The 24,095-nt window shown below is 43.3% G+C and overlaps 1 protein-coding gene across 1 annotated transcript in view; it reads left to right on the top strand.

The window, feature by feature from the left end:
• The window catches only part of C2CD2 (C2 calcium dependent domain containing 2), a 417,550-nt gene that overhangs the window by 300,412 nt on the left and 93,043 nt on the right, over positions 1 to 24,095 (top strand). Inside the window, exons 8-11 of the mRNA XM_086935444.1 lie at positions 7,179 to 7,243; positions 16,910 to 17,037; positions 18,680 to 18,851; positions 22,037 to 22,150. Of these exons, the coding sequence (XP_086791570.1) occupies positions 7,179 to 7,243; positions 16,910 to 17,037; positions 18,680 to 18,851; positions 22,037 to 22,150 (479 nt within the window). The remainder of the gene's footprint in view (positions 1 to 7,178; positions 7,244 to 16,909; positions 17,038 to 18,679; positions 18,852 to 22,036; positions 22,151 to 24,095) is intronic.

Genomic DNA, 24,095 nt, shown 5'->3' with positions numbered 1-24,095 from the left:
GAATCAATTGCCTGAGAACCTGCGCAAAGAATCAAATCTCTTGCCCTTCAGAAAAAAGCTAAAAACCGTGCTATTCCAGGAGGCATGGGGTACCATCTAGCCTGTTCCCTCAACAACTTTGTGTCCACTCGCCGCTAAGCGCTTAGAGACCCCTGGGTGATAAGGCGCTCTACAAATCAAAAATACAAATACAAATATAAGAAATTTGTGAGAAGTGTCATCCACCAGGCGGGTTAACTACCTTTACTATTTTTCTTTCTGATCACTACTTAGCTTACCATAGATTTTTTGTTGCCCTCTCACATCCCCTCAATGGAGTATGCTAATTGGTATGAGTTTTTTGTTATGTTTCAAGTTCATCACTGAGCCTTTTCTGGCTCAGCCATATTCCATCCTTGGTATTTTTATCCTAATGGATCAGTTGGCAGAGCCAATGTCATCAGCTTCTCTTGCACACTTTATCGGTCCACCATCTCACTTCATGTGATGCCTCGTAAATCCATGAGACATAGTCGGGAGGATCGACGCATCTTTAAAAAACATTTGGTGACTGTGGCATATAGTAAGATTTTCAAATAAGGAATCTCAGGAAAGCTACATAAGAATAAGAAGGAACCAAATATAAGTATCTACATTTTCACTTTGTTCTTAGCCATTATCCTATTCAATTTTGCACTTACCCTTCAGTGTGTAGTCCACTTCTTGAATGTATGCTTGTGTGTTGACTGATTATGACTTCTTCCTTCTGCAACTAAAGTTTTACCTCTATTCGAATACATGGTTGACCAACAAAGTTTAGGAAAAACAGCTTGGATGATGTTTCGCTGTGACTTTCATATTAACTTGGACAGGAATCCCATCTACATCCTTACCAGATGCTCCTATTTATGAAAGAGATGCTTAACATGTGGTGTTCTTACACTTGATAATCCTTATCTCTGCCTGCATTGTAATGCAAGCTGGCATTACACACCCTACAGCAGCAGTGAGAAAACCCCTCAAATGATTATCTATTTCCTACTTTGGAGATGACAAAGGTGTACCAGTAGGACTCCCAGGGATCTTCCAGAGTGGGTTCCACCACCTTGGGAAGGATGACAAGTACTACAAGGTATCGTTGCCCATCTTTATTTTTGACTGGGTGTCTGCTGAAAGTAAAAATACCCAAGTCACATGCAGCAAGCAGGATAATTGTCTTCCCCAGAACTGCACCATTTTCTTATCTAATTATATTCCTCCCTCCCTTTAATACCTGTGCAAATACTATTGACTAGTAAAAATCGTTTTATGAAGACCAAACTCGCTCAAGGCCACATGACTAGATGTATGTTCCTTCATTCATTTGTTGAAGGTCATTGCGATTAGTAACCTCCCTCTTCAGTCAGAGGATGGAATGATAAAGGCATGCCTGTTTGCCAGAATAGAACTCACACCAACATAAGTTGTTAATTGCTTCCAGGAGTAACCTTTTCTTTTCCTATCTGCCCAACTACAAAGCTCTTCTTCAGGAGAGATCTAGTCCTACTCTAAAAGGAGGATTTGTTGGCCTTTTGGTTAGTGCAGTCATCTTTGGAATGTGGGGAACCAGGTTTGAATCCAGATTTTACTCAACATCTTGTGACTGGGCAAATCGCGTAATCTCCCCAGGCCTGGAAAAAATGCGGAACATTCTGTTGTTCGTGTAGAGTGCTTTATTGCCCCCTGACCAGATTCACTCTATATCAAATTACAAAATAAATAAAAATGCAAAGGGATCTACCATACCATTATCATGTACTTGAGTAATTGTTTTTGCAATAAAATAACCACACCTTCAGTAAACAACTGCAGGGCTAAAATATGATGAAAAGGGGCTCAAGAGGTATCACTAGATCTGCCCAATTCAAACTTCCAGAAAAAAGGCCTGTCTGTATTTCCACTGATATTGGGAAGCGGGTTCTCCGGGTGATCTTATGTATGTGGCATAGAAGGTAAATATGTCCATTTACCGCTGTAAAGAAATATTTCAATGATGTTGTCCTAGGAGTGCCCAAGAGTCTAGATGAGCAGCATGCTATTTCCACAGCATTCGAAGTTTGGAACTTGAAAACCGGCTAGCCTGCCTGGTTGCTACCGATTTGTTTTGCTACATTGGAACCTACTTGCATGATTCTGCTGCATAGCATGCAAAGTATTATCTTAACAGAACTCTTCCTACACTAGTCGCACTCTTTTATGAAGAAGCTGACACTTGGATCCAGGGACTCTCTCAGTGGTTCTCTTTGTTCCATTGGGCTTTCTCCATTATGCAGATCTTTAGCAGAGGTGTGCTGAGCAGTAGTCTGCTGCTCGCAAAGGTATTGCCCAGCTCTAATGCAAAGTTGGATGTTTCTGAACAAAAACTCTTCCCAAAGACCAACATCCATAGAAATAGGTGAATCTGCTGCCCCATAGCTCCTGAAATTACTACTTCACAATATTATTGTTTTGCCTGAGCTAGTGTACTTCGATTGATTAGATGTGGAAATTCTACTTGATTGTTTTAAATCTATCTAAGTCGAAGCAGCGTATCGGAATTCAGGATGATGACTTAATGGCACAGTGCAGCTGGTATACCAATCCATGACCCTTAACAAAGATTGGGAAAGGTGTGGTGGATGGAGCTGCTGCATGTGTCACCACTGTTGTCTGGAGAAACCAAATCTATTCTAGTTTCCTTTCCTGTTCCTTTTTGGGATATCAAGGCTTGCAGACGTGAGCAGTGAGGGGGTGGGAGGAGAGGTAAGAGAAGTGTGCTCTGCTCATGGAAAAGATGAGCATTTATCAGTCTCATTACCTCTACACACAAAACAAGCCTTACAATGAAAAAGGACTTGCTTATAAGTTACAGCCATTATAGAATTGTTTACCCATATATTCCCTAAAACATAAATGATGACAACCACATTTTCCACTTAGCACACTGGTAAGTTCCAGGGGCATCCAGTTAGCTGAGGGTAATTTCGTCCTTTGCCATGAGGTGACGTGCCCCTGTAATGGTTTAGACATATTTAAATATTGATAATTTAGGAGAATAATTGTGAAAAATTTGGTGGGGAGGTGCGCTTTAAAAAAAATGTTAAACGGGGATTTCGGCATTAAAGTTTGAAGACCACCGACTTGTTCACTATTAAAATGTATTAATGAAATTAAAAATTATATTTGTATAGCGCCAAACTACCCGGAGGCCTCGCAGCGCTTAATGTAGCTCGAGTCTTTGTATAGATGTGCACTTACACACTATCCAGATGTACTTATGTAGCTCAGGTTTATATATAATTCCTGATTTAGTAGGTCTGGTTAGAAGACTCTAGTCAAGATGTATCAAATCGTAGTATAGAAACAAAACCCCTCCCCACTCCCAGACAGGGAGGATGAAAAGCTTGGGATGGTTGTTATGAAGCTCTACAATATAAGAAGTGAAACTCTGCAGCACTCTCCACATTATTCTGATTTCAGACTTGCTTAGATGAGGAGAGTACGGCAGGGATATAGATCGGAGATGCTAGCAATAAACATATGTTGTGTGGATAAAGCGACCTGTCCTCCATCTTGTACTCAGGCTGTGGGCTTCCAAAATGGAACCTACTGACCTGCATCGGGTGCATGGGACAGTATTAATACTAGCACACACATATACGTACAGCACACAGGATTTGCGTTCATCATGAGCAGCTGAATGTGTACTAATGGACCAGTAAGTGCCACCTCTTCTCCTCCACTCATGTACACGTTGCAGGCACCGTAGGCACCACTCACTATGAGGGTGTACTCCTCTCGGTTCAGGACGATGTCCAGAATCTATCATGTTCAAAGACCATGCCTACCTAGGTCAACGCGCATACTCAGGATTAGTAAGTACCATGACCAAAAATCAATGAATCCGGATCACAGCTATGCAGTCTGGGCACGCAGGGGGACATAACTGTACATCAACCAGTGGACATTTCTGTCCCTCTTAACTTTCTCTTCAACAGAGGAACTCGTTAAAATGTGGGAATGTTGGGAAAATTGTTCATGTGATGTTGCACTAAACTGTGTGATTTGGTGCTGTGAGACCAAAAGGTTAAATATTGGCACAAAGAATCTTATTTTGAAATGAGTCAGTGTGATTGACATTCCGACATTACTGCACAACTTTAGGTCTTGTTGTGCCAGGCATTACAAGTCTTTCTACATGAATGTTGCCCTTTTTCTGTGGAAGTTCGAGAACGCAGGTGTGTTGAAGTGTGGTGTTCTGATCCTAGCTTGCATTTCAAAGAAACCGGACGCAATTCTCTATAGTGCAGTAACCCTTGAGACTTGGCACGTCTTGACACAACAAGATGCGAGCTAAGAATCCCTGAATCATTACTATGTATGCCTGTTAGAGGCTTTGTGGTGTGCACTGGATTAAGAAGTCCGCTCAAAAGTAGTGGTGCGGACGCAACCCTGGAGGGTTAGAAATTCTGAATCCTATGTTCCTACACCTATTGTTATGGGAGATAATTTCTCCTTGTGTGCATCTATCCTTCTGAAGCTGCCATTAATCCTTTAAGTACCACCATCATTTGCTCTTAAACCCATTCACTGCACAAAGATCTTCTCAAGGACTGCCTCTGTGAAATATTTTACTCCTCTGTATCTAGAAAGGCATTGCAGAATGATTGCGCTTTCACCATACCCACAAATGCGCAGTTCTCCTGCAGCAAAGAAGACAATAACCTATTTCATACAGGAGGTATCCATTGCCTTCGCTGTAGAAGCAGGTTGAGCATTACTGCAGCAAGTCAAAGCTGAAGAATTTCTATTTCTGCAGTTGGATCTTTATGGTGCCAAAAATCCAGACCGGAGGCCATCAAGAGCGGAGACATGCTGCTCTAGATAATTCCTGGGTCACATCAGGGGACTACTGCATTATGCTACTGGTTTGTGCCGGAGTTTGTAGAGGCAGTCTGAAAATATTTCTCTCCGAAATCTGAATTTTACCTAAATGTGTGGGCCGGTAAACACATATCTGTTTTCCCACAACCCACACCATCCCAGGAAGTGTTGATCTTTTCCTGTGAGTCAGATAGCACAGAACCCAAATGCTCCCACTTCTCTCTCTCTTTCTATGATGTCAAACATGTTTTTTCAGCCAGCCAAGTGGCACAGGGCCTTTGTGCTTCATGTGCATTGTATTTGAAAATGTGACTATGAGTAAGCTCTGGTATTTTTTTCATCTGGTCACCAGGCACAGGGCTCACCTGTGGCTAGTCTTTTTAAAATCTTTTCCATTAGCATTTATCCATTCAACTCCTTATTTTTAACATGTACCCACCTCCCTGAGATCTACATTCCAGAAATCTTCTCTCTTTTTGATGCTGTGAGCACTTTTTCTAGCTAGTCACCTGGCACAGGACGACCCTTGTGCGGTCTCCTTGTTTTGACGACATGAGCAGGTTTTGTTCCCCAGATGGTCACCTGACAGACACGTTCTGCAAAAAAGTAAGATTAGAATAGCAAAAGGACTGTCCTGTGTGCGTTTTACACATGTCCAGCCCTACAAAAAGTAGCTTTGTGAAATGATAGTTTGCACACTCGATTTGCCCGCATGCTGTGAGCAAGCTAAATAAAGAAGTATAATCTCGATGCACTGTGATAGTTAAAAAAAAAAAAAAAAAAGTAAGATACATTCAGATAGTACTGATACTATTTCAACCACTTCAGTAAAGGGAGTATGACGTTAGGGAGAGAATTTGGTTTTGTCTCTGCGGTTTCAGTGCAAGAAAAATTGATGAATTTCTTTTCGAGGCATACTAAATTTTCAGGAATCATCAAACTAAAACATGCAGCTATGTATTTAATTGTTTTCACTGGCATTCATAGCCAGTCCTATTCTCAGATCTTTTACAAACATGATACAAAATGTATTATGATGCAAAATGCATTTGTTTTTAATGTCTACTTCTACCTGGAGATTCCTCACCGTAGAATATTCCCAGGCTGGAATGATATTCTAGCAGTGCTCCCACGTGACAGAACAGAGCTGCATATAAGCATCACCCTTGGGCGATGACTTCAGTTACTTTTTTTTATGTGCCTTTCGACTCTGATCCAGAGCTCTTTTGATTGGTCAATTTGCTCCATTGGATGAAGGATAACTTCCTGTGTATGACATAAGCGAAAACTGAGATCCCTTAAATGGGAGTAACTCAGTCTGTCTCACTGCCCTTCAGCTGACCCCAGGATCGACAAAGCGATGAACCTGCAGTCAATGTTTGACGCAAACCCTTTTTTTGCCAGCAAAGTGTCCAAAGGGATCAGTTTCAAGCACCATGTATTTTGAAGAATCTTTTCACTTCTCTAAATTTCAAGTGGGCAGAGCTATGAAGAGGCCTTGTTATGGTAGGCCTGGCCTACTGCAGCATTGTCGATACTGGCCTCCTGAAGAAACTAATTTGCAGGCTACAGAGCCACACAGCAATACTGTTCCTAAGCCTCTGCAGATATGACCACATAAAGCCAGCCCTAAAGACTCTCCAGTCCAGGATTACATGCAAGGTGCACTGCTCTGTCCACAAACCTTATTGGGGTAGAGGTCTGGAATACCTGCAGAACCAAGCTTCACGCTACTCCTCAAATCCAACAATCATCATCGGATGATGACCTGATGCATTAACATTCATTCAAGAGGATGAAACACATTGGTAGATCCCTGGGAGTATGGAACGTCTTCATCTGGTTGGTGTTACTGCTGGTTTTTGCGTTTTCTTGCTCTTCACCTGTCCAAATATTCGCTGCTCTTCTTTTCCTTCCTTGTTTATGTCTCTACTCATCCCCTCCTCAGTCTGTGCTCTCTGTTCGTATCAGTCTTTTGTCCATCATTTATAAGTGTAGATGAAGATGTTTGTGACCTCATGTTTGCTAGACCTCAAGCTCACCCATCTTTGTTGTTCTTGCAAAGCAGAAAAGTGGTTCTCTCTATTCGAAAGGGGGACCTAGGATGCAAACATATTGACATTGCAAGTTTAGAATTTGTGTGCACATTTCAGTGCTCTCTACCTTCAATTTAAGGAACCAAAACAGCCCCCAAATATGCTGTTGGATTGGTAATCTTTGCAACAAAATGGCAGGAATTTGTAGATTTTTTTATGTTTGCTCAGAAAATTAAACCAATGTTTTTATCTGCCCTGCAGCGACTTGAATGTTAAATCGAAGGAGTTGCATCTGCAGATCTTAGAAGCTGGGAAATCCTCTGAGAGTAAGTGCCTTACTTTTGCATCCGTGTTCTGAGCTGTAGACAGTTGTATAATGAGGTACAGTGATTAACTGGGACTATTCTTTTAAAGTCAATTAATTTGTTCTGGTCAGAAAGACCTTCTTCTCAAGTCGCGCATTCTGTTTATTTCCAGGGACTACTCCAGCAGTTGTGCATACCTGCATGTTTTATTTGTAGAGGATAATTCATTTTTTGACATTGAAAGCGGTCATCTGTAGGATGTTTGTCCTAATCCTTCTATGCCGATTGAGGAAGAGTTGTTTTGTTTAAAACTTTGAAAGCTAGTGAATGATGCACAAAAAATATTTGACCCATTGAAAAAGGTTGAAATTCTTTGCTACAGTTACTGTTCTGACACTATATGAAGCCTGTTTGTGAGTTGAGATGTGGGTTTAAACCTTTCAGTGTGAAAGTAAAGGATTTTTGTTCATATATATAAATGTTATTCACTGTGGTTACGCGTGTTCATCTTCTCTTTCTTGAAGTTCTCGGAGTGTTTAGATAATGGATGGCAAGTTTGGGTGGCAGAAGTTGGTGGGTCTGTATATCCAACTATAGCCCTAAACTATCTTCCTCCTAGCCTTTACATTAGTGGACTGACTTGTCAGTATGTTAAGAATTCTGCACCCATGCATGCAGTCTATCCTTTGTTTACAGGGAATCACATCTTTCTAATGTGTGGACGTGCTGCCATTTTTTAACTGATCAGAGAGGAAGCTGCTCCTGACGAGGCATTCTACTTCGTATCATACAGCCGGTTTAGTGCAATATATTTACTACCAACATAACAACATGGTCTGATTACCTGGGTCCTGTTTACTGAGAGATGTCTTCATTGGTAGCAGCAGCCTTAGTTGAAGCTTCTAGATCCCAGCTACAGTACATCTTCCCGTAGATTCTTTACCTTAAATCTTATCCTTCCAGGCTTCAGACTGGCCCATTGAAGCTTTTGTCTAGTGATTGCTGTCTAGTGCTGTCAGGTGGTGCCTTGCGATTCTGCCGCTACTAAACCTCCCGACAGGACAACAGTGAAGTATATCAAGCACTAAGCATCTGGCTGGCATCGGTTCCTGTTTTTATGTGCCTCATTGATGTGGCTTGGAAGCTCTCCGTGTGGCTCCCTGAGAAAATTCTTCTGCATTAGACAGCAATCAAGTCAAATGTATCATAAAGCTTTCAGGTTTCAAGCCGGGTTGCAGATGCCTCATGAAGATGCCCCTTTTGCGTCCGCATAACAACTGCATGTGGTACCTCAGACCGGAGCACAGCGATGCCGCCTGCGATTCTAGGGGCTCCATGCATACAAAGGCGAACAGTAGGCCAAGTTGTTTCTACTAAAGTTGCGCTAAGAGATACCTAAGTGAACTCTTTTACCCACAGGCAGATCACCTCCTCAGAGTTGAGCATGGCACGCCCTTGATACCATATATGTTGCAAGAAGATGTCACTGTGATGAAAGTGGAGTATACTCCCTAGGGCCTGGTATGAGGGCAGTTTCAGCTCAGACAGCCTACAAAGCCCTCACAATGCCTGATCAAGATTATGGCTGTGCACAGTATGATAGTTCGAAGGCTGATACCTTCAGTAGCCTGGACACTTAACCACACAATTATTTACCTCTCGTGCCCTGCTTTAGTGGAGGTTTCTCTGTTTACAACTGAAATACATACAGCAGCTAACGCTTTGGTTGGTGTCCTCTCTGAAGACCAAGTCTAACACTCTGAAATATTAACACTCCTCCTCAGTAGCTTAGCGAGCTCTTGTTTCTGTCTAATGATGCCCTTTGCATCCTGTCATGGCTGCATTGGAGAAACTATTTTTGACATTGTATTCGCATAGAGATTGCCGAACGTCACCGGTCTCCTCTTGGTGATCCACATGGTTTGTTCTTTCACCGTCCACCTGAACGTCTGGTCGTCCAAACGTATCCCTGAATCCAAATGCCTGCCCTGTGGCACCTCCTGATAAGGAGTAAAAGAAAATTGATCCTATGGCTGTGAAGTCTTTGATTCTAGTAGCAATAACCTCACACTTTTCCTACCTGCCCTCTTGATCAATATGTTCATACCTTGTGGGACTTGGCATATGTTGTTCCACTTACCAGACCTCATACAACCATGCAGTTTACAGACTTGGTTAATGACAGTTTGAAATTATGCAGACAGATCTTGTAGTGCAGACTGGACTCTCTGAACACTGTTGCTTAATGTGTGGGATCAGCTATTATGCAAAATAAGCCTGCTTGGACGCTTTCCTCTGGATTCTCCAGAGACAGAGTGGTCCAAGCAGTACTCGCAGACATCCCCTTCGTTTGTTAACGTCTGTTTATGGAGAAGCAGACTCCTCCCTGGAGCTCTTCAAAAACAGAACAACACAACGGTTGCCTTGATCTGAACTCCACAGTGATGTTGTCTAGACTGGGGTTTCCATTTGTAGATTGCCACAGCCCAGAGCAGAAAGCCTCCTAAGCATTGTTCCATGCATTTCTTTCTGAAAGGTTCCCTGGGAAAATTCCATCTTGTTCGACTGGTCTCAGTGCCTGTTGTATGCTTTTCTACCAATCCCGCTTCTGATAAAGTGCTGCAGAAGGATTGAACACAGCTCACAGAGGGCAGGAAGATTTGGTATGCCTAATGGTTGCCACCCAATGCCCTCTTGTCTCTTAATGCTATAGCTGCACACATGCAAACTGGGCAGTGCCAACTAGGTTCCATTTTGTTTTCCAGATGAAGGCACAAATGTCTTCTTTGTAGCCAGGAAGCCCAGTACCAAATCTTGCTGGAGTACGTTAGTTCAGTGCTGTGAGTCAGAAGGCATTCAGCACTACAGATCTCACTTTCCTGAAGTTTTTGCAATTTGTAGTGCTTCCTGGGGAGCAGGGTCTGGCAGTGGCTATAGTTCAGGGCTATCCGATTGTCCTGTCTGCCTGGTCAACCTACCATGTTTATCTTGTGAATTGTGGTGCATTTTCTAAAAGATTTGCTTTCCTAACTTTCTCACATTACTTTTATTGCTCCCCAGTGGGCTCTGGATCTTTTTTACTACTCTGTTCTAGTCGATACAGAGTTGTCCGGTTCACCTTTGTACCCTGAAGACAGTTTTGTTGCTTGCTATAACTTCAACATGTAGGTTCATCCACCTTTCTGTTTTCCGTCTTTCTTACCAAAGGTGATTTCTGCATTTCATATGGACCAGTCTAATTACTCTTAATGCTTCTTTCCTCCCCCACATCCAACCAAGGAGGAAGAGGAGCATCTGCATAGCTTTAACTATAGGCCTTCAGTACCGTACTATAGCTACCTCACTTCCCATGACAGAGCGAATGATCAGATATTTGAGGGCTTTCTCCGAGCTAAGAAGGGCTTCAAGGACACATCGTGGTCGTCTGGATCAAGATCTGCTTCACACAGGCCAAGAAAGACCTTTGGGGGGGAGGGCATTTGTGTTGGCTTCCTCCGCACCTCTCTACTGCAGCATCTCCGTTCTTGACAACTGCAGGGTGGCTACATGGTCATCTTTGCATACATTTGCCTTGCACTACTACCTCACATGACTGGCACTATTCCATCCAACCTACCAGCGAGAAATTGTTTTGGGGCTTATTCATAAGGTGAGAAACCTGTGGGAAGATGTATCCATTAGAAGATAGTTACTTTTACCTATGATAACAATTCTTCTGGTGAATACATAATCTTTTTACAGATTCCACACTGACCACCTACTTCCCTTAGGGTGTTAGGGCCATGCCAGATCCATATTATGTATTGGTGTGCTCTCAGTTCCACTACGCACGTCTCGTGGTATGGGAAATGTTCAAGAACTGACAACAGCACACTTGTTGGCACCCAAATATACTCTAGTGTTATCATGTCCAGAAGTGGAGTTGTTGTTGGAACTGCATGCCACTGCCTGGAGATGCTGAGCACTTCTGCAGAAGGGAAAAGCTTTTTGGACCTGTCTGAATACTGGAAATAAAATTCATTTGGTGAAGAATTTGCACATAAATTGTGTATTCACTAGAAATCTTGTACCAAAACGAAGTAAATGTATCTTTAGGGCCATGTTTTACATGTTGCAGTCATGGCATAGCTATCTCATTTCACCCCCACCCCCCTCACAGTTTGGCTTCACCATTTTTGCTTTTGTATAGTTTAATGGACTTTCCTCGTTATCCTTACTGCTCCTCACCGCCCTAATAATCAGTACTTTGCTCTGCTTTTTTTTTAATGCACCTTTAGTCATTTGGAGAATTAATAACTCCCAGGCTTCCCTCTTTTGTTGCAGACATTTGTTCCTCTGTTTATGCCCATACTAAGTGTCCCTATGTGTAGTATTAGGCAGTCCAGCATTTATCACAAATACAAGCCTTCATATTTCACTTATCACCCTATACGCCCCAACAGAATGTTTCTAGGAAGGTCATACGAACTTTACTATTTTCAGCTGTAGTCCTCCTAGTCGCTATCCTTATTCTCTATTCAAACAGCACCTTAAATCCAACACTGGGGCTACAACTGTGTCACAACTTTGGCTAGATGAATATATTCCTGTTTTCTATCATAATTTTTTCTCATCATTATCCTTGATCACTGATCTTGCCTTCCTCCTTTAGAATATACTGTCCGTACATTTTAGAAATTCAATCATCAGTTCCTGATTCTTCCATCCCAAATTGCAATGTATAGTCTCAGCCATTTAGACCAAGGTGTCTGTGAAATTAGTTCTTTTGACTTTACATTTGGATTAAGTCAATGGTCTTGATTTTCCTGTAGACACACTGGAAATTCTTGAGTGAGTACAGAACGTGCCAGCCCAGTGTCTGACAGGGTTAATACGGAGAGCTCACGCATTTCATGTTGTCAGCTTACCACTGTGGCGCATGTGTCCACTAGAGAGCAGTTAAATAACTTCTTGTCAGGTTGCACTAACCTTGAGAGCAGGATTTAATGGGAGCAATCGTCTTGTTCTTCTGTCGCCAGCCCACCAGTGACCACATAAATAGAAATATAAGGGCCAGCAGCTAAAACAGACACAGGACTCCACCACGTCTGCCTTGTCACTTTGCTGGCCAGTGAGGTCTGTGGCATTTAGTGAATCACTACAAGGCAAACCAATACCTTAAGTGTCTTGTTGTTTGCTGTGTCCTACACCAGTAAAGATCCAATGCAAGCTCCAATTGATGCAGAAGTGGATTTATTGGTACAATCTGGAACACCACCAAACAGGTCCTTCCCACTCCTCAGCCACCTCTAATTGCCCCACTCATTACATGCCGCTCAGTACTACATGACTTCAGAACAGTCCACTTACACTGAGTTGGCAGCCAAGAAAGTTAAAACACAACACATCCCTTTTCCCACAAAAAGGATACCGCACAGAATGGAAGTTTATACTTCAAATAAAAAGAACTAAAATGTCATTAGGTGCAATGAAAAACAAAATAAATTATGAAGCATAACAAAAGGATTACAAAAGATTTGCTAAATATATTTAAAATGTTTAATCTTCTCCATCCCTGATAGGAAATTTGCTCGTTAACATTAACTTCCAAAAGGTAGAGCTGAAGCACTATTTCTTACAATCTTTCATCCACACAGGAGCACACATAGCTCTGTGTGGTCTAACAACTCCATCACTTCAGGTGTTGTCTTAGATATTACATCCATGTTCTACATCAACTCCACTACCCTTCTTTTTGTCCATCACCTCATTTCCATTTGTCTCTCTCACCCTCACCAGTCCGGACGTGCTCCACCATTTCCCAGTATGTACCCACAACACATTTAACTTCACCTTTGTGATACCCAATGGTCCAAAAAAAGCAAAAAAATACTTACCTTTGACATGAAACCTAGGTTTTTTGATCCACACTTTATCGCCCACAGACAACAAGATATTTTTCACACAATGTTGTTAGCAAACCTTTCCTTATACTTCCCTTGATGCAAAGCAATTTTTCCCTTAACATCTTCAATCCATTCAATATTCTTTAAAGTACCACCCTTTAACCAGTGGCTATTCTTCTTAGTGGCAGCCCATCTCCCTCTCAACACACTGAAAATTAGTGATGACATTAGGTGTAGTTCTGGTGCCCACAGATTTCCCCTCAAGAGACTCCTCAGTAAAACTCCAACACACACTGTGTCAGCTGTGTTTCTGAATACCATGTTAAAGATCTTTTCTAGCACCACAACGAAAGCTAGCGTGCTCACGGGGCAAATGGCACCTTATCGGATGACTGTGCTTCTGGCCTTTACACGGCCACTGGCACCATTCGGCTGACTTCTAGAAGAAGACTACAGGGAGAGAATAGATGACCTCTTTGGTACAGATCCCAGCCCTCTCAATCCCTGCGCTTATGGGGAAGATGCGGTAGGAGAGCAGCTTCTTGAATTGTTAGGCCTGTCATTGGCCAGTGGATTAGACAATTCCCTAGAGATGGAATTTCCTTTTGGGCCCCCTACCCTGGAGGTGCTGTCCTTCCCTTTAGTGGTCAACAAAGCAGCTGTGGTGCTGGACTCCCAACTCTGGCTAGTAAGAATAACGTCATTGTAGTAAAGGGCACATTTTTGACATGGTCACCCCCACAATTTGCCTGGTATCTGATGCAGTTTTGACGCAAGTGCACTGGGCTACTGCTATCCAGGTCCCCAATGCCAAATCTTTCTCTAAAACTGTACAATTGTTCCCCCAATTGGCAATACCTTTAGCACACCTGGTAAGTCCCTAGTAAATGTCACCACTGGTACCTAGGGCAAGGAGGCTAAAGATGGTCTCTAAGGGCTCCAGCATGTATTATGCCACCATAAGAGACCTCTCCGCACCAATATGCCAACTGCCATTGCAGGCTGCATGCTATGGTGCAGAGAAACGGGAAGACTCAACATGGCACACTTCCTGTGTGCCATGCCTGCAGAAACTGCATGCAGCATAGGTAAGTCACCCCTACAGCATGCCTTACAGCCATAACGCAGATTCGACTGTACTACAAGTAGGGACATATCTGCTTGAGCAGATATACTCCTGTGATGTCGAAGTCAATTCTTGGATTTAACAAGTGCACAGGGAAGACATTTTAAGTGCATGTTCTGGACACTGATGTTTAAAGAGTTCCCCAGCAACATGATGACTTCACTCAAACTAGAGATGTTTGGTATCACATATCTTATTAATAAGCCCACACTGATTCCAATGATGGATTTAGTAATGCATGCACCCAGAGGGTTCCTTAGAGGTGCCCCCTGAAAACCTACTGACTATCTGTTTTCTGTCTGACTGGTGTAGATCACCCTGCCACTACAGACCGATTTCTGACCCCCTGCTGGTGAGAGTCTGCACCCTTTGAGGGCAGAAATATGCCTGCTGTTTCCGGAGGTGGTGTCACACCCTCCAAGCTGGATGGCTAAGTGACCGGCATATAAAGACAGGAGGCCTCCAAGACCTTTGCCGCTTTAGATGCAACCCAAGGCTTCCCCAGACAGAGAAAATGCCACCCCATACCCCAGGCCTATTTTGCACCATGGCTGGCTGGAAAATAAGCTAGTCAGGAGGCGTGCTCGAGGCTAGTACAACCCCTAAGGTGGGCTACTTGAAGTGGTCATAACTTTAGAATTCCACCATCTCCTTTTGTTATAACCCCAATGGGACTTTAATCTTGTGTGCCCCTTCACAGTTGCCAGTTGCACTTGTAAACAATCAAAACTGTTTTTGATCCCCTTGACTAGTTGGGTCAGTGAGTTGCAGGCTTTGAGCTCCGACCCGTGGTTCGCTTCCTTTTTCCCTGATAAGTTGGTGTTGCGAACTAGAGCTGCTTTCCATAGAAAGTGGTGACTCCCTTCCTTCTAGGCCAGGCCACCACCCTACCAACCTTTTTCCTCCTGCCCCACAATACAAATGAGGTTGAGCAGTTTCATGGGTTGAATACTAGGCAGTCCGCTTCTACCTAGTCCACACCAAAGACATGTGACTGGCCAGCTCGTCATTGGATACTGTGGTTCCAAGAAAGCCAAAGTGGTCCTGAAGTGGACGCTGTCCAGATGGATCATTTTGTGCATCAGAACTTGCTATGCTTTGCCCAAGAAAGCAAGAACTGGAAGGAATAGAGGCCCATTCTGCCAAAATCATCATGCCTTGCCTAAGGAGTTCTAGTCATAGAGATCTGCAAGGCAGCTACGTGGGCATCCCTACACACGTTTGATAAGCATTACTGCCTGGATTCCAAAGTGCATTGAGATGGCCACTTCGACAGATGTGTGTTGCATGGCTTCTTTATTTAAACATCCATCAATCCTCCTCCATAGAAGGGTTCTGCTCGGAATTATATTGTAGGGATCTACAGGTCCTAGTATCAATCAGAAGAAAAATTTGCGTATCTGCAAATACAGTATTTGTGGTGGATACTCTGTCTACCTTCAGATTCCTCATCCATCCCGCCCACCTCCCCGTTTGATCAGTGTGTTATAGTGAAAGTGTATTAACGTCCCCCTTTAAGTTTGCTGCTGCATGACTCAAAATTGACGCCATTCCATCTACTCGCCTCGAATGCTGGGGAAATAAATAGTTGAAAACTGTCTTTGTTGCAGCGGGGTCAGAGCTATATGAGTTTGTTGAAGTTATCCGACGTCACTACCAGCATTGATAGGGAGCCAGCGCCCACTACTGGCAACTTTGAAGTTTTCGGTTCCAGTCTGATGCCTGCGGTTATTCTACAGGTGAGGATTCTGCAGGTAGATAATCTACCAGAAAGATAGTTTCCTCAGGTAAGTAACTTTTCTTCAGTGTGGTAATACAGTGCACTGAACTGATGACACTGAATTTAGCATTTAGTACAAGCGTGTGTATGTATATATGTTTATTTTTTATCACCAAAGAAATTGTTCAAAATATTTAATCACACCACCAATGCGTTTCGACTGATATATATTTGTTGCAGGAGTATTTCACAACTATATGTCAACTTCACACCATAGAGTCATCACATCACTTCTTGGCATATCCATGACCATTAAAGATTTTGTTTTAGTGCTATGTGGTATTTACCTTCAACAGCAAGCTTTTCAGACATGTTTGCTTCCCTAAAACAATACAACTCTTGCAGAGAGTATAGTTTGGGCAAGGGCCCCAGATTCACCGGAACTATCCTGGTTTTCAACAACTATCTAGACTAATTGTAATACATTTAGCAGATGTTGCGGGTCTAAAGGGTAGTCGCTGAACCCCAACCAAAGGCAATTTAATAAACTTTAATATTTGTGTGAAAGTTACATTAAGTTCTCCTTTGTGTCTCATTGTCTGTTTTCTTCGTTGGTGAATGCGGTCAGTGAAGTCATTCTCTGCCCCTAGATTGATGCAATATTTCTGCCTTGCATTTTATTTTTGTGAAATGTCCTGGTTTTTGTTTTTCGATGTTTGGTCACCCTAAGAGTACCTATTAATTTAGCCTTGCATGTAAATGAAAAAGAAGAGCTGACATCCATTGTTATTAATGTACCTTGCATTTCTCTGTGTAATTAGTTAGGTGGCTTGCACCTGGTGCATGGCCTTATAGTCCCTTTGTAATGCTTTCCTTTCTTCTTTGTTTCTTGCTTTTTGACATAATTTTGATCTGTACAATGTTGCAGCCAGTTCAGTTAATTTTGTTTCATATAGGTTCCTTCAATGCCTGGGCTGCTGTCCCATTGGATCTGTTCAAGAAACAGCCCTCTGGAAAACAAAGCTTTCCACTGAGCAGCAGGCCAAGCAGCAATAACCCTGTCTCGGGTACTGTAACAGCAGAGGTATGTTATTCACACCTTTCTGCGAATTTGGTAAAAACATCCCACATCAGAAAAGAGCGGATTAAAAGAGCAGTTATTTTATTTGTATTATTACTGTCCAAATGAGCAATGCTGTCTGCATACAATAAAGAGTAAATATTTTTATTGTGCTTAATTATCAACAAACTGACATAATATTTACTTCAGTGTTGCTGAACTACATCGTCCTCCATGCTGGCAGTGCAAAATCTGCCACATTTGGAATTGTTTGCCGTTGTGGCAGGAGAATACTCCACTGAAGTGACTGTCGTTGCTGTGGGAAGTATCATTTTTGCAGGGAAATCTGTCAGAAGTCCACTAGCTGCCATATTGGATAGTAAAATCTCCACCATCTACTGTGGACACATGAAGTGGACCATCAAAATGGAGATAAATTGACAATGGTCACATAATGTACAGTCTCCTACACATGCCAACGATGTTTCTCAGTGTGTTAGTTAACACTACTAATTTTTTCATAAAAATAACAAAGTGGTCTTTGCTGGTGCTAACTCCACCTAACGTGGAAGGTTGATCTTTCACTGTGAAAGGAGCTGCTGAACAGTCACCATGTTTAATGGTGTTAACACCGTGCTTTGATTGACCCAATGACGTAGACCGAGTTTCCTCCATCAGTAGGACATCCCCTATGAACCGTGGTCTAAATTGGATGGCTCGATCAAGCACTTTTTTTATGGATCCTCTACTAACCCCTCCAACCCCCCTTAAATCAGGCTGCATGTTTCCTTGAATAGCAGAGCAAATGATCTTGATATCAAGCTAGAATGGACATCGGATACAGGTGCGTAATGGCCCATTCAGCACAACATCTCAATTTTATGCTGCAGATTGGGTGATCCATTTAACACAAAATGTTATGACATCGCTGGCGATGTCAATACAATGTGTAACCTGTTAAGATCCATAGTGCAAACGGTGTTGCAGCATTGTCATGACTGTAAATGTTTTCTTTAGTTTATACACCAAAGTATCTCCTTTTCTTATCAGCGATGATTGCTAGTTAATTACTGACTAAGCTAATAACTGTTAACATACTACAGTAAGAATGGTACTACAAGCACTTCTGAAGTATGCAACACTTTATATTCATAATCACTTTCTCCACTAGATTATTCATTTTATATGTAATTTCAAGGAGGTGTATTTGCCACTTCCCTTTGGGATGTTTCCCAAATAATTTGTGTCCAATTTGTGTTACACACTTTTTCATGCAGTATCCTGACATTCCTTTCCTGTTGTCTGGCATGGACAAATGCTCAGCAGATGAGAAACGAAATTCTTGTTGAATCCAATTGAAATCAATCTCTGGGTCGTCTCATTTGTTGTCTGAATTGACATTTACCTGGCCTGATAGCGCAAATCATTGAGCCTAGGTATCCAACATTAACATGGCTGTAGCGTGCACTACATGCATTACGTCACATTATCAATAGTATAGTAAGTCACAGAAAATAAGCTAAATTACTGGATTAGCAATTGGGGTTTTGTGTTTTTTTGTGCTTAATGCTTAGCCATTCCCTGTGATTAGTAGTAAACTGGCTTTTTATAATGTACTGCAGTGTTTGTCCAATTCTTTATTAAAATGTGCTTTTCTTCATTCAAGTTTTCCTATGTAGAACCCACAGAGCTAAAGTCCTGGCAAGTTACTGCCCCTCCTACTGCTACAAAAGTGGAGAAAGATCGGACGGTGATGCCCTGTGGTACTGTCGTCACTACTGTAACAGCTGTAAAAACCAAACAGCGACCAGAAGGGAGGACTTCTGCTGTGAACTTAGGTTAGCAGTAAATATGTAAAAGAAATACTGTTTTTTTAATTCAGACATGTTGTGTACAAATCTACACTTTTCCAAACGATGTTTGTGTAGCCACATATTAGCTGTCTAAAGTGCTATTGCTTTCATAAGCCTTATCCCCTCTTAAGTGCCTAAAAGGGTGACCCGATTGAAAACCTTTCTTCTGGAACATTTGCCCTATTTTTCTGGAATAATGAAAGATCCACAGATTCACCCAGGAACGGGTTTGCTAAAGAATGAATGCTATTTCACAGAATTCCACTTTTAACATGTTCTGTTCACACACAAAGTTTATATTGGAAGTGCAGAATTGTAGTATTCAGCAAAATGACTTTATGCCACAGTGGTATTATTCACCCTGTGTTGCCTATGAAATAGGAAGAGTACTGTGTATCTGGATTAAGCTGAGTAATAGAGTAATCTCATTTATCTATTTTATGAATACTTGTTCTTCAAAAACCTCAATCCAATCAATCAATCAAGCATGACACTTGTATAGCGCGCTACTCACCTGTAAGGGTCTCAAGGCGCTGTGGGGGGGAGAGGGGTACGTTACTGCTCGAAGAGCCAGGTCTTGAGTTGCTTACTGAAGGAGAGCTGGTCCTGGGTTAGCGGGAGGTGGACGGGGAGGGAGTTCCATGTCTTGGCTGCCAGGTAGGAGAAGGATCTTCCACCGGCTGTGGCTCTGCGGATGCGTGGAACGGCGGCAAGGGCGAGGCCGGTCGACCGTAGCTGGCAGGTGGGCGTGTAGAAGGTCAGGCGGTTGTTGAGGTACTTGGGGCCCAGGTCGTGGAGAGCCTTGTGTGCGTGGGTGAGGAGTCTGAACGTGATCCTCTTGCTGACGTGGAGCCAGTGCAGGTCTCTCAGGTGGCCAGAGATGTGGCTGTGTCGGGGGATGTCCAGGACCAGTCGTGCGGAGGCGTTCTGGATGCGTTGGAGTCTTTTCTGAAGTTTGGCTGTGGTTCCGGTGTAGAGGGTGTTTCTGTTGTCCAGTCTGCTGGTAACGAGCGCCTGGGTGACCGTCTTCCTGGTTTCGGTGGGGATCCATCGGAGCATGCGCATGGTGTTAAAGCACGATGATGAGACGGCGTTGAATTGTCTGGTCATCGAGAGGGAGGAATCAAGGATGAAGCCCAGGTTATGTGCGTGGTCCGTTGGCTTGGGAGTGGTGCCCAGGGCAGGGGGCCACCAGGAGTCGTCCCAGGCGGAGGGAGACGATCCTAGGATGAGAACTTCCGTCTTGTCCGAGTTCAGTTTCAGGCGGCTGTTCTTCATCCACTCGGCGACGTCTTTCATCCCTTCGTGAAGGCTGGCTCTGGCGGTGGCTGGGTCGTTGGTGAGGGAGAGGATCAGCTGTGTGTCGTCGGCGTAGGAGATGATGTTGAGGTTGTGTTTGCGTGCGATGGCGGCGAGGGGGCTCATGAAGACGTTGAGCACGGTGGGGCCGAGTGATGATCCCTGTGGTACGCCTCAGATGACTTCGGTGGCCTTGGATCTGAACGGGGGGAGGCGGACTCTCTGGGTTCTTCCGGCGAGGAACGAGATGATCCACTCCAGTGCCTTCTCTTGGATTCCAATGTTGCTGAGGCGTTGCACTAGGGTGCGGTGGCAGACAGTGTCGAACGCTGCGGAGAGGTCCAGGAGGATGAGAGCCGCTGTTTCCCCGTTGTCAAGCAGGGATCTGATGTCGTCAGTGGCTTCGATGAGGGCGGTCTCGGTGCTGTGGTTGGCGTGGAAGCCGGATTGCGAGTGGTCGAGGGATCCGTTCGTCTCGAGGAAGGCAGCAAGCTGTCTGTTGACGGTCTTCCCGATGATTTTGGCAGGAAAAGGGAGGAGCGAGATGGGACGGAAGTTCTTGAGGTCGGTGGGGTCCGCTGTTGGTTTCTTCAGGAAGGCGCTGAGCTCGGCGTGCTTCCAGCTTTCCGGGAAGGTGGCGGTGTTGAAGGAGGCGTTGATGATGTCCTGGAGATGGGGTGCGATGATGGAGTCAGCCTTGTTGAAGATGTGGTGGGGGCAGGGGTCGGTTGGGGATCCTTGGATTATTAACCTATTATTATCATGTAAGTTCTGCTCTCACAACTGACCTATAAAGGAAAGGGGATACATTTCAAAAAGCAATATTGTATATCTTTACAGCTCTTGGACTTGAGCAGCATCCTTTGTAAACAATAAGCAAATAAAGATGAGCAGTAATTTAAAGAAGAGCTTTACAAATAAGGGAGTAAATATGTGGAACTAAACTCAGGTTGAGCAGCTGGGAAATCATGTTTTCCAATTTTCATTATTTGGTTCAATCTTTTCAAATGCCATCCTCACTCTTTAAATATATAATTTAATCCTATGTGATCTGATGATATAGATTACATCCAGAATTTGCTGTCACTGAATATGTGTTTATACCTACAAATTTGTTGCTGGATTAACTCTGTATGCCGGCTCTTACTGCAATTTGGAAGCACTCCAGCTTTCATTCCTCGCTTGATGGAATGGAAGAAAGATTTGGACTGGTGCATGGTGGTGAAAACCATAACCTATGAGCTGGGGCTGCCCCAAAAAATGGGGGAAATGGAACATCTATAGAGGGAAACCATGTGCGGGTCCTCTAGTACTAGTTCCTAACATTGCAGACAAGGAACGTAGTACCATGGAATAACGTTGTTCACATTGGAATAATCGACGGCATGGATCTTCATGATGTGCAAATTTGTGTAATTGTAATTATAATTACTGTATGTAGTTGTGATGGTGTCAATACTATATATCATTCTGTTAAAGTGGCAAATAAAAAGATGTTCCAAAAAAAGAATTAGCAGGAGAAATGATTAGGAAAATGTATACCTACCTCTTGTTGCTAGACCTTAATCCCTTGCTTAATTAATTGTGGCTGATATCCTTCCACTTCCATTGATGTTTTCAGACCGCATCTGTGATCTTCAGTAAACTCTATATACTGTATGATCGTCTCACTGTTGTATTTCTGCTTTGGAGACAATATTTTAACTTCATCTCTTTAGTGTTGGGGTTACTGACCGGCCAAAGACATAACAATGACCTATAGAGCCCAAATTTTGGTTTAGCCAGTTGGAAAGAAAATGAGGTATTAAAAGTTTGTAAATATTTTCTATTGATAATTAAGTTCACCACATGGTCTATTTTTGGAATCTTAGATTCACCTACAAAGACCCCACCAAAAGTAAAGGTGATCGAAAAGGATGTGTGTGTTCAGTCCCTTCCTTCCCTTGGTGCTCCTGTCAGCAAAGCATTGTCTTCCTCAGACACAGGTAAGAGCAAGAATCCAAAATCTTCCTTATGATACTCTTTTCACATTTTGTGTAAATGTAGACTATTCTTCCTTGCCTATGAATGGCAAAAGTATAATATATTCACTAAATTAGTAATGTTAATAATGGATGAGCTTTCTATTCTTCTGAAACTCATGTTTTTCACTGCCATATTTTTGTTTAATAGCCCAAATATAATTGTCATTATCAATAGATGTGTTGCACACCGTTAGTGATTACTTAACAACTTTATCTTGGATTATTAACCGAAAGGAAAATAGCTTTTTTTTTCTTTCAGACATACAATGGGCAGATTATCTATAGCAAGCATAGGAAAATGAAAGTTAATAAAAAAAATATAACCTTTCAAAAACCTTTGGCCCACTTGAAAATCGTTGTTTTAAAGCTGCAGTGATTGCCATAGATTAATCTCTTGATGTTTTTGACTATCACATCAGACTTTCATTGCTTTGGGTCAGCCTGAAAGTGACCTTTCAAAGATGTTCTTTTGTAGATTTTATTATGGGCATCTTAATTGTGAGAAGTTGGCTTGGTATATGATGTTCACTATTCTAGTGAGCACCTTGCACCAGTCCAAACAACCCTTGTGGTGATGGTTGTAAAGTCACCCTTAATGACCAGCTATCCTAGGGGTAGCATGGACAGAGCAGTCTTAGGCTAAACTCAAGAGGGCATGTGAAGCCAGTTGCTTTACCATATGTAACCCCTTTAATACCAAATGAAAGGACACCACACAGGATATATATAAAATATATGTTATTTATTACTAGACAAACCCTCTGAACTCTTTGAGGCCAGAGGCACAAGCACAATACAAGATATTCAATTAAAATACAATAAGTTGCACAAAATACAGTAGGGCCCTAGGGGCACGCTAAACCATATACTAAAATAGTGGTATAATGACCACTACACGGTAAGTGAATAGGCCTAGGGCCTAGGGAATCGCTGGGGCTACGCTGAGCTACCAAGAGTTAGGAAGCAGGAGGCCCACAGGATGCGTGTGCAGTGTCTAAACACACATGCGGGTTACCATAGAGAATGAATGGGAACGTAAAAGATGGAAACTAGTTCTTTTAGGGTACTTCTGACTGGACTCAGTGAAAGTTACTTGAAACCTAGACAGTTGGATAGTTAATACCCACAGGAGCACTGGAGTACTCGCGTTAACTCACCCACAGGAAGTGGGTGCATAGGTGTCAAAGTGTGTCTGGTTTCGTCGTCGAATCCTATGGAGCCTGGAAGAAAGATGCTGCAGGCGACCAGGAGAGTGTCCGGGCGGATCCAAGGGTGGATCGAAGATGGAGGGGACCTGAAAGCAGAGGGGACAGAGTCTGGGTCACTAGCCAGTGACCAGGAAGGAACCAGGCGATGTCGCGAAGCAATCAGGCTCTGTCGTGAAGCTGGTCTCTGCTGCCACATGGACCAGGAGGTGTGGATGACGACCAGGAGTCGGGCACGGACTGTCCCACGAAGGCTCTCGCTGTCGGCGGTATCGGCGTCAGGATTGGAGTCAACAAGCCTTGGCAAAGGCAACCCACGAAGGAAACGAAGTTGGCTTCTTACTCAGACCAGCAAGGTCTGAGTGGCTGCTTCTTTTGAGGGAAGCAAGGGCCAGTCTGGAGCAACCAGACCTGCGATTTAAATTCAAAGGTTCATCGCCAAGATGGCCACTAGCCAATGGGCAAGTGACCGGGCAGACTCGTCGAGCAGGAAAATGCAGAAGGGCCCCACGCAGAACTCGTGGAGTGTGCAGGGCTGATCTTCGGTGCAGATGATGCTCGGGGCTGGGGCTTCTCAATCCCCAATGCACAGGTTCGAGGGTACCTCGGGTGCTGCACAATTAGCAAGTCGCAGACTTTTCAAGGTGGCCGGTCCCAAGTCTCTCGTCGCCTCCACAGGTCTCAGCTCTGCTGGGACTGTG

This window comes from Lissotriton vulgaris, chromosome 8 (assembly GCF_964263255.1).
Source record: "Lissotriton vulgaris chromosome 8, aLisVul1.2, whole genome shotgun sequence".
Taxonomy (NCBI): domain Eukaryota; kingdom Metazoa; phylum Chordata; class Amphibia; order Caudata; family Salamandridae; genus Lissotriton; species Lissotriton vulgaris.
Note: the sequence above shows the minus strand (reverse complement) of the source record. Positions and strands in the feature narration are given on the sequence as shown.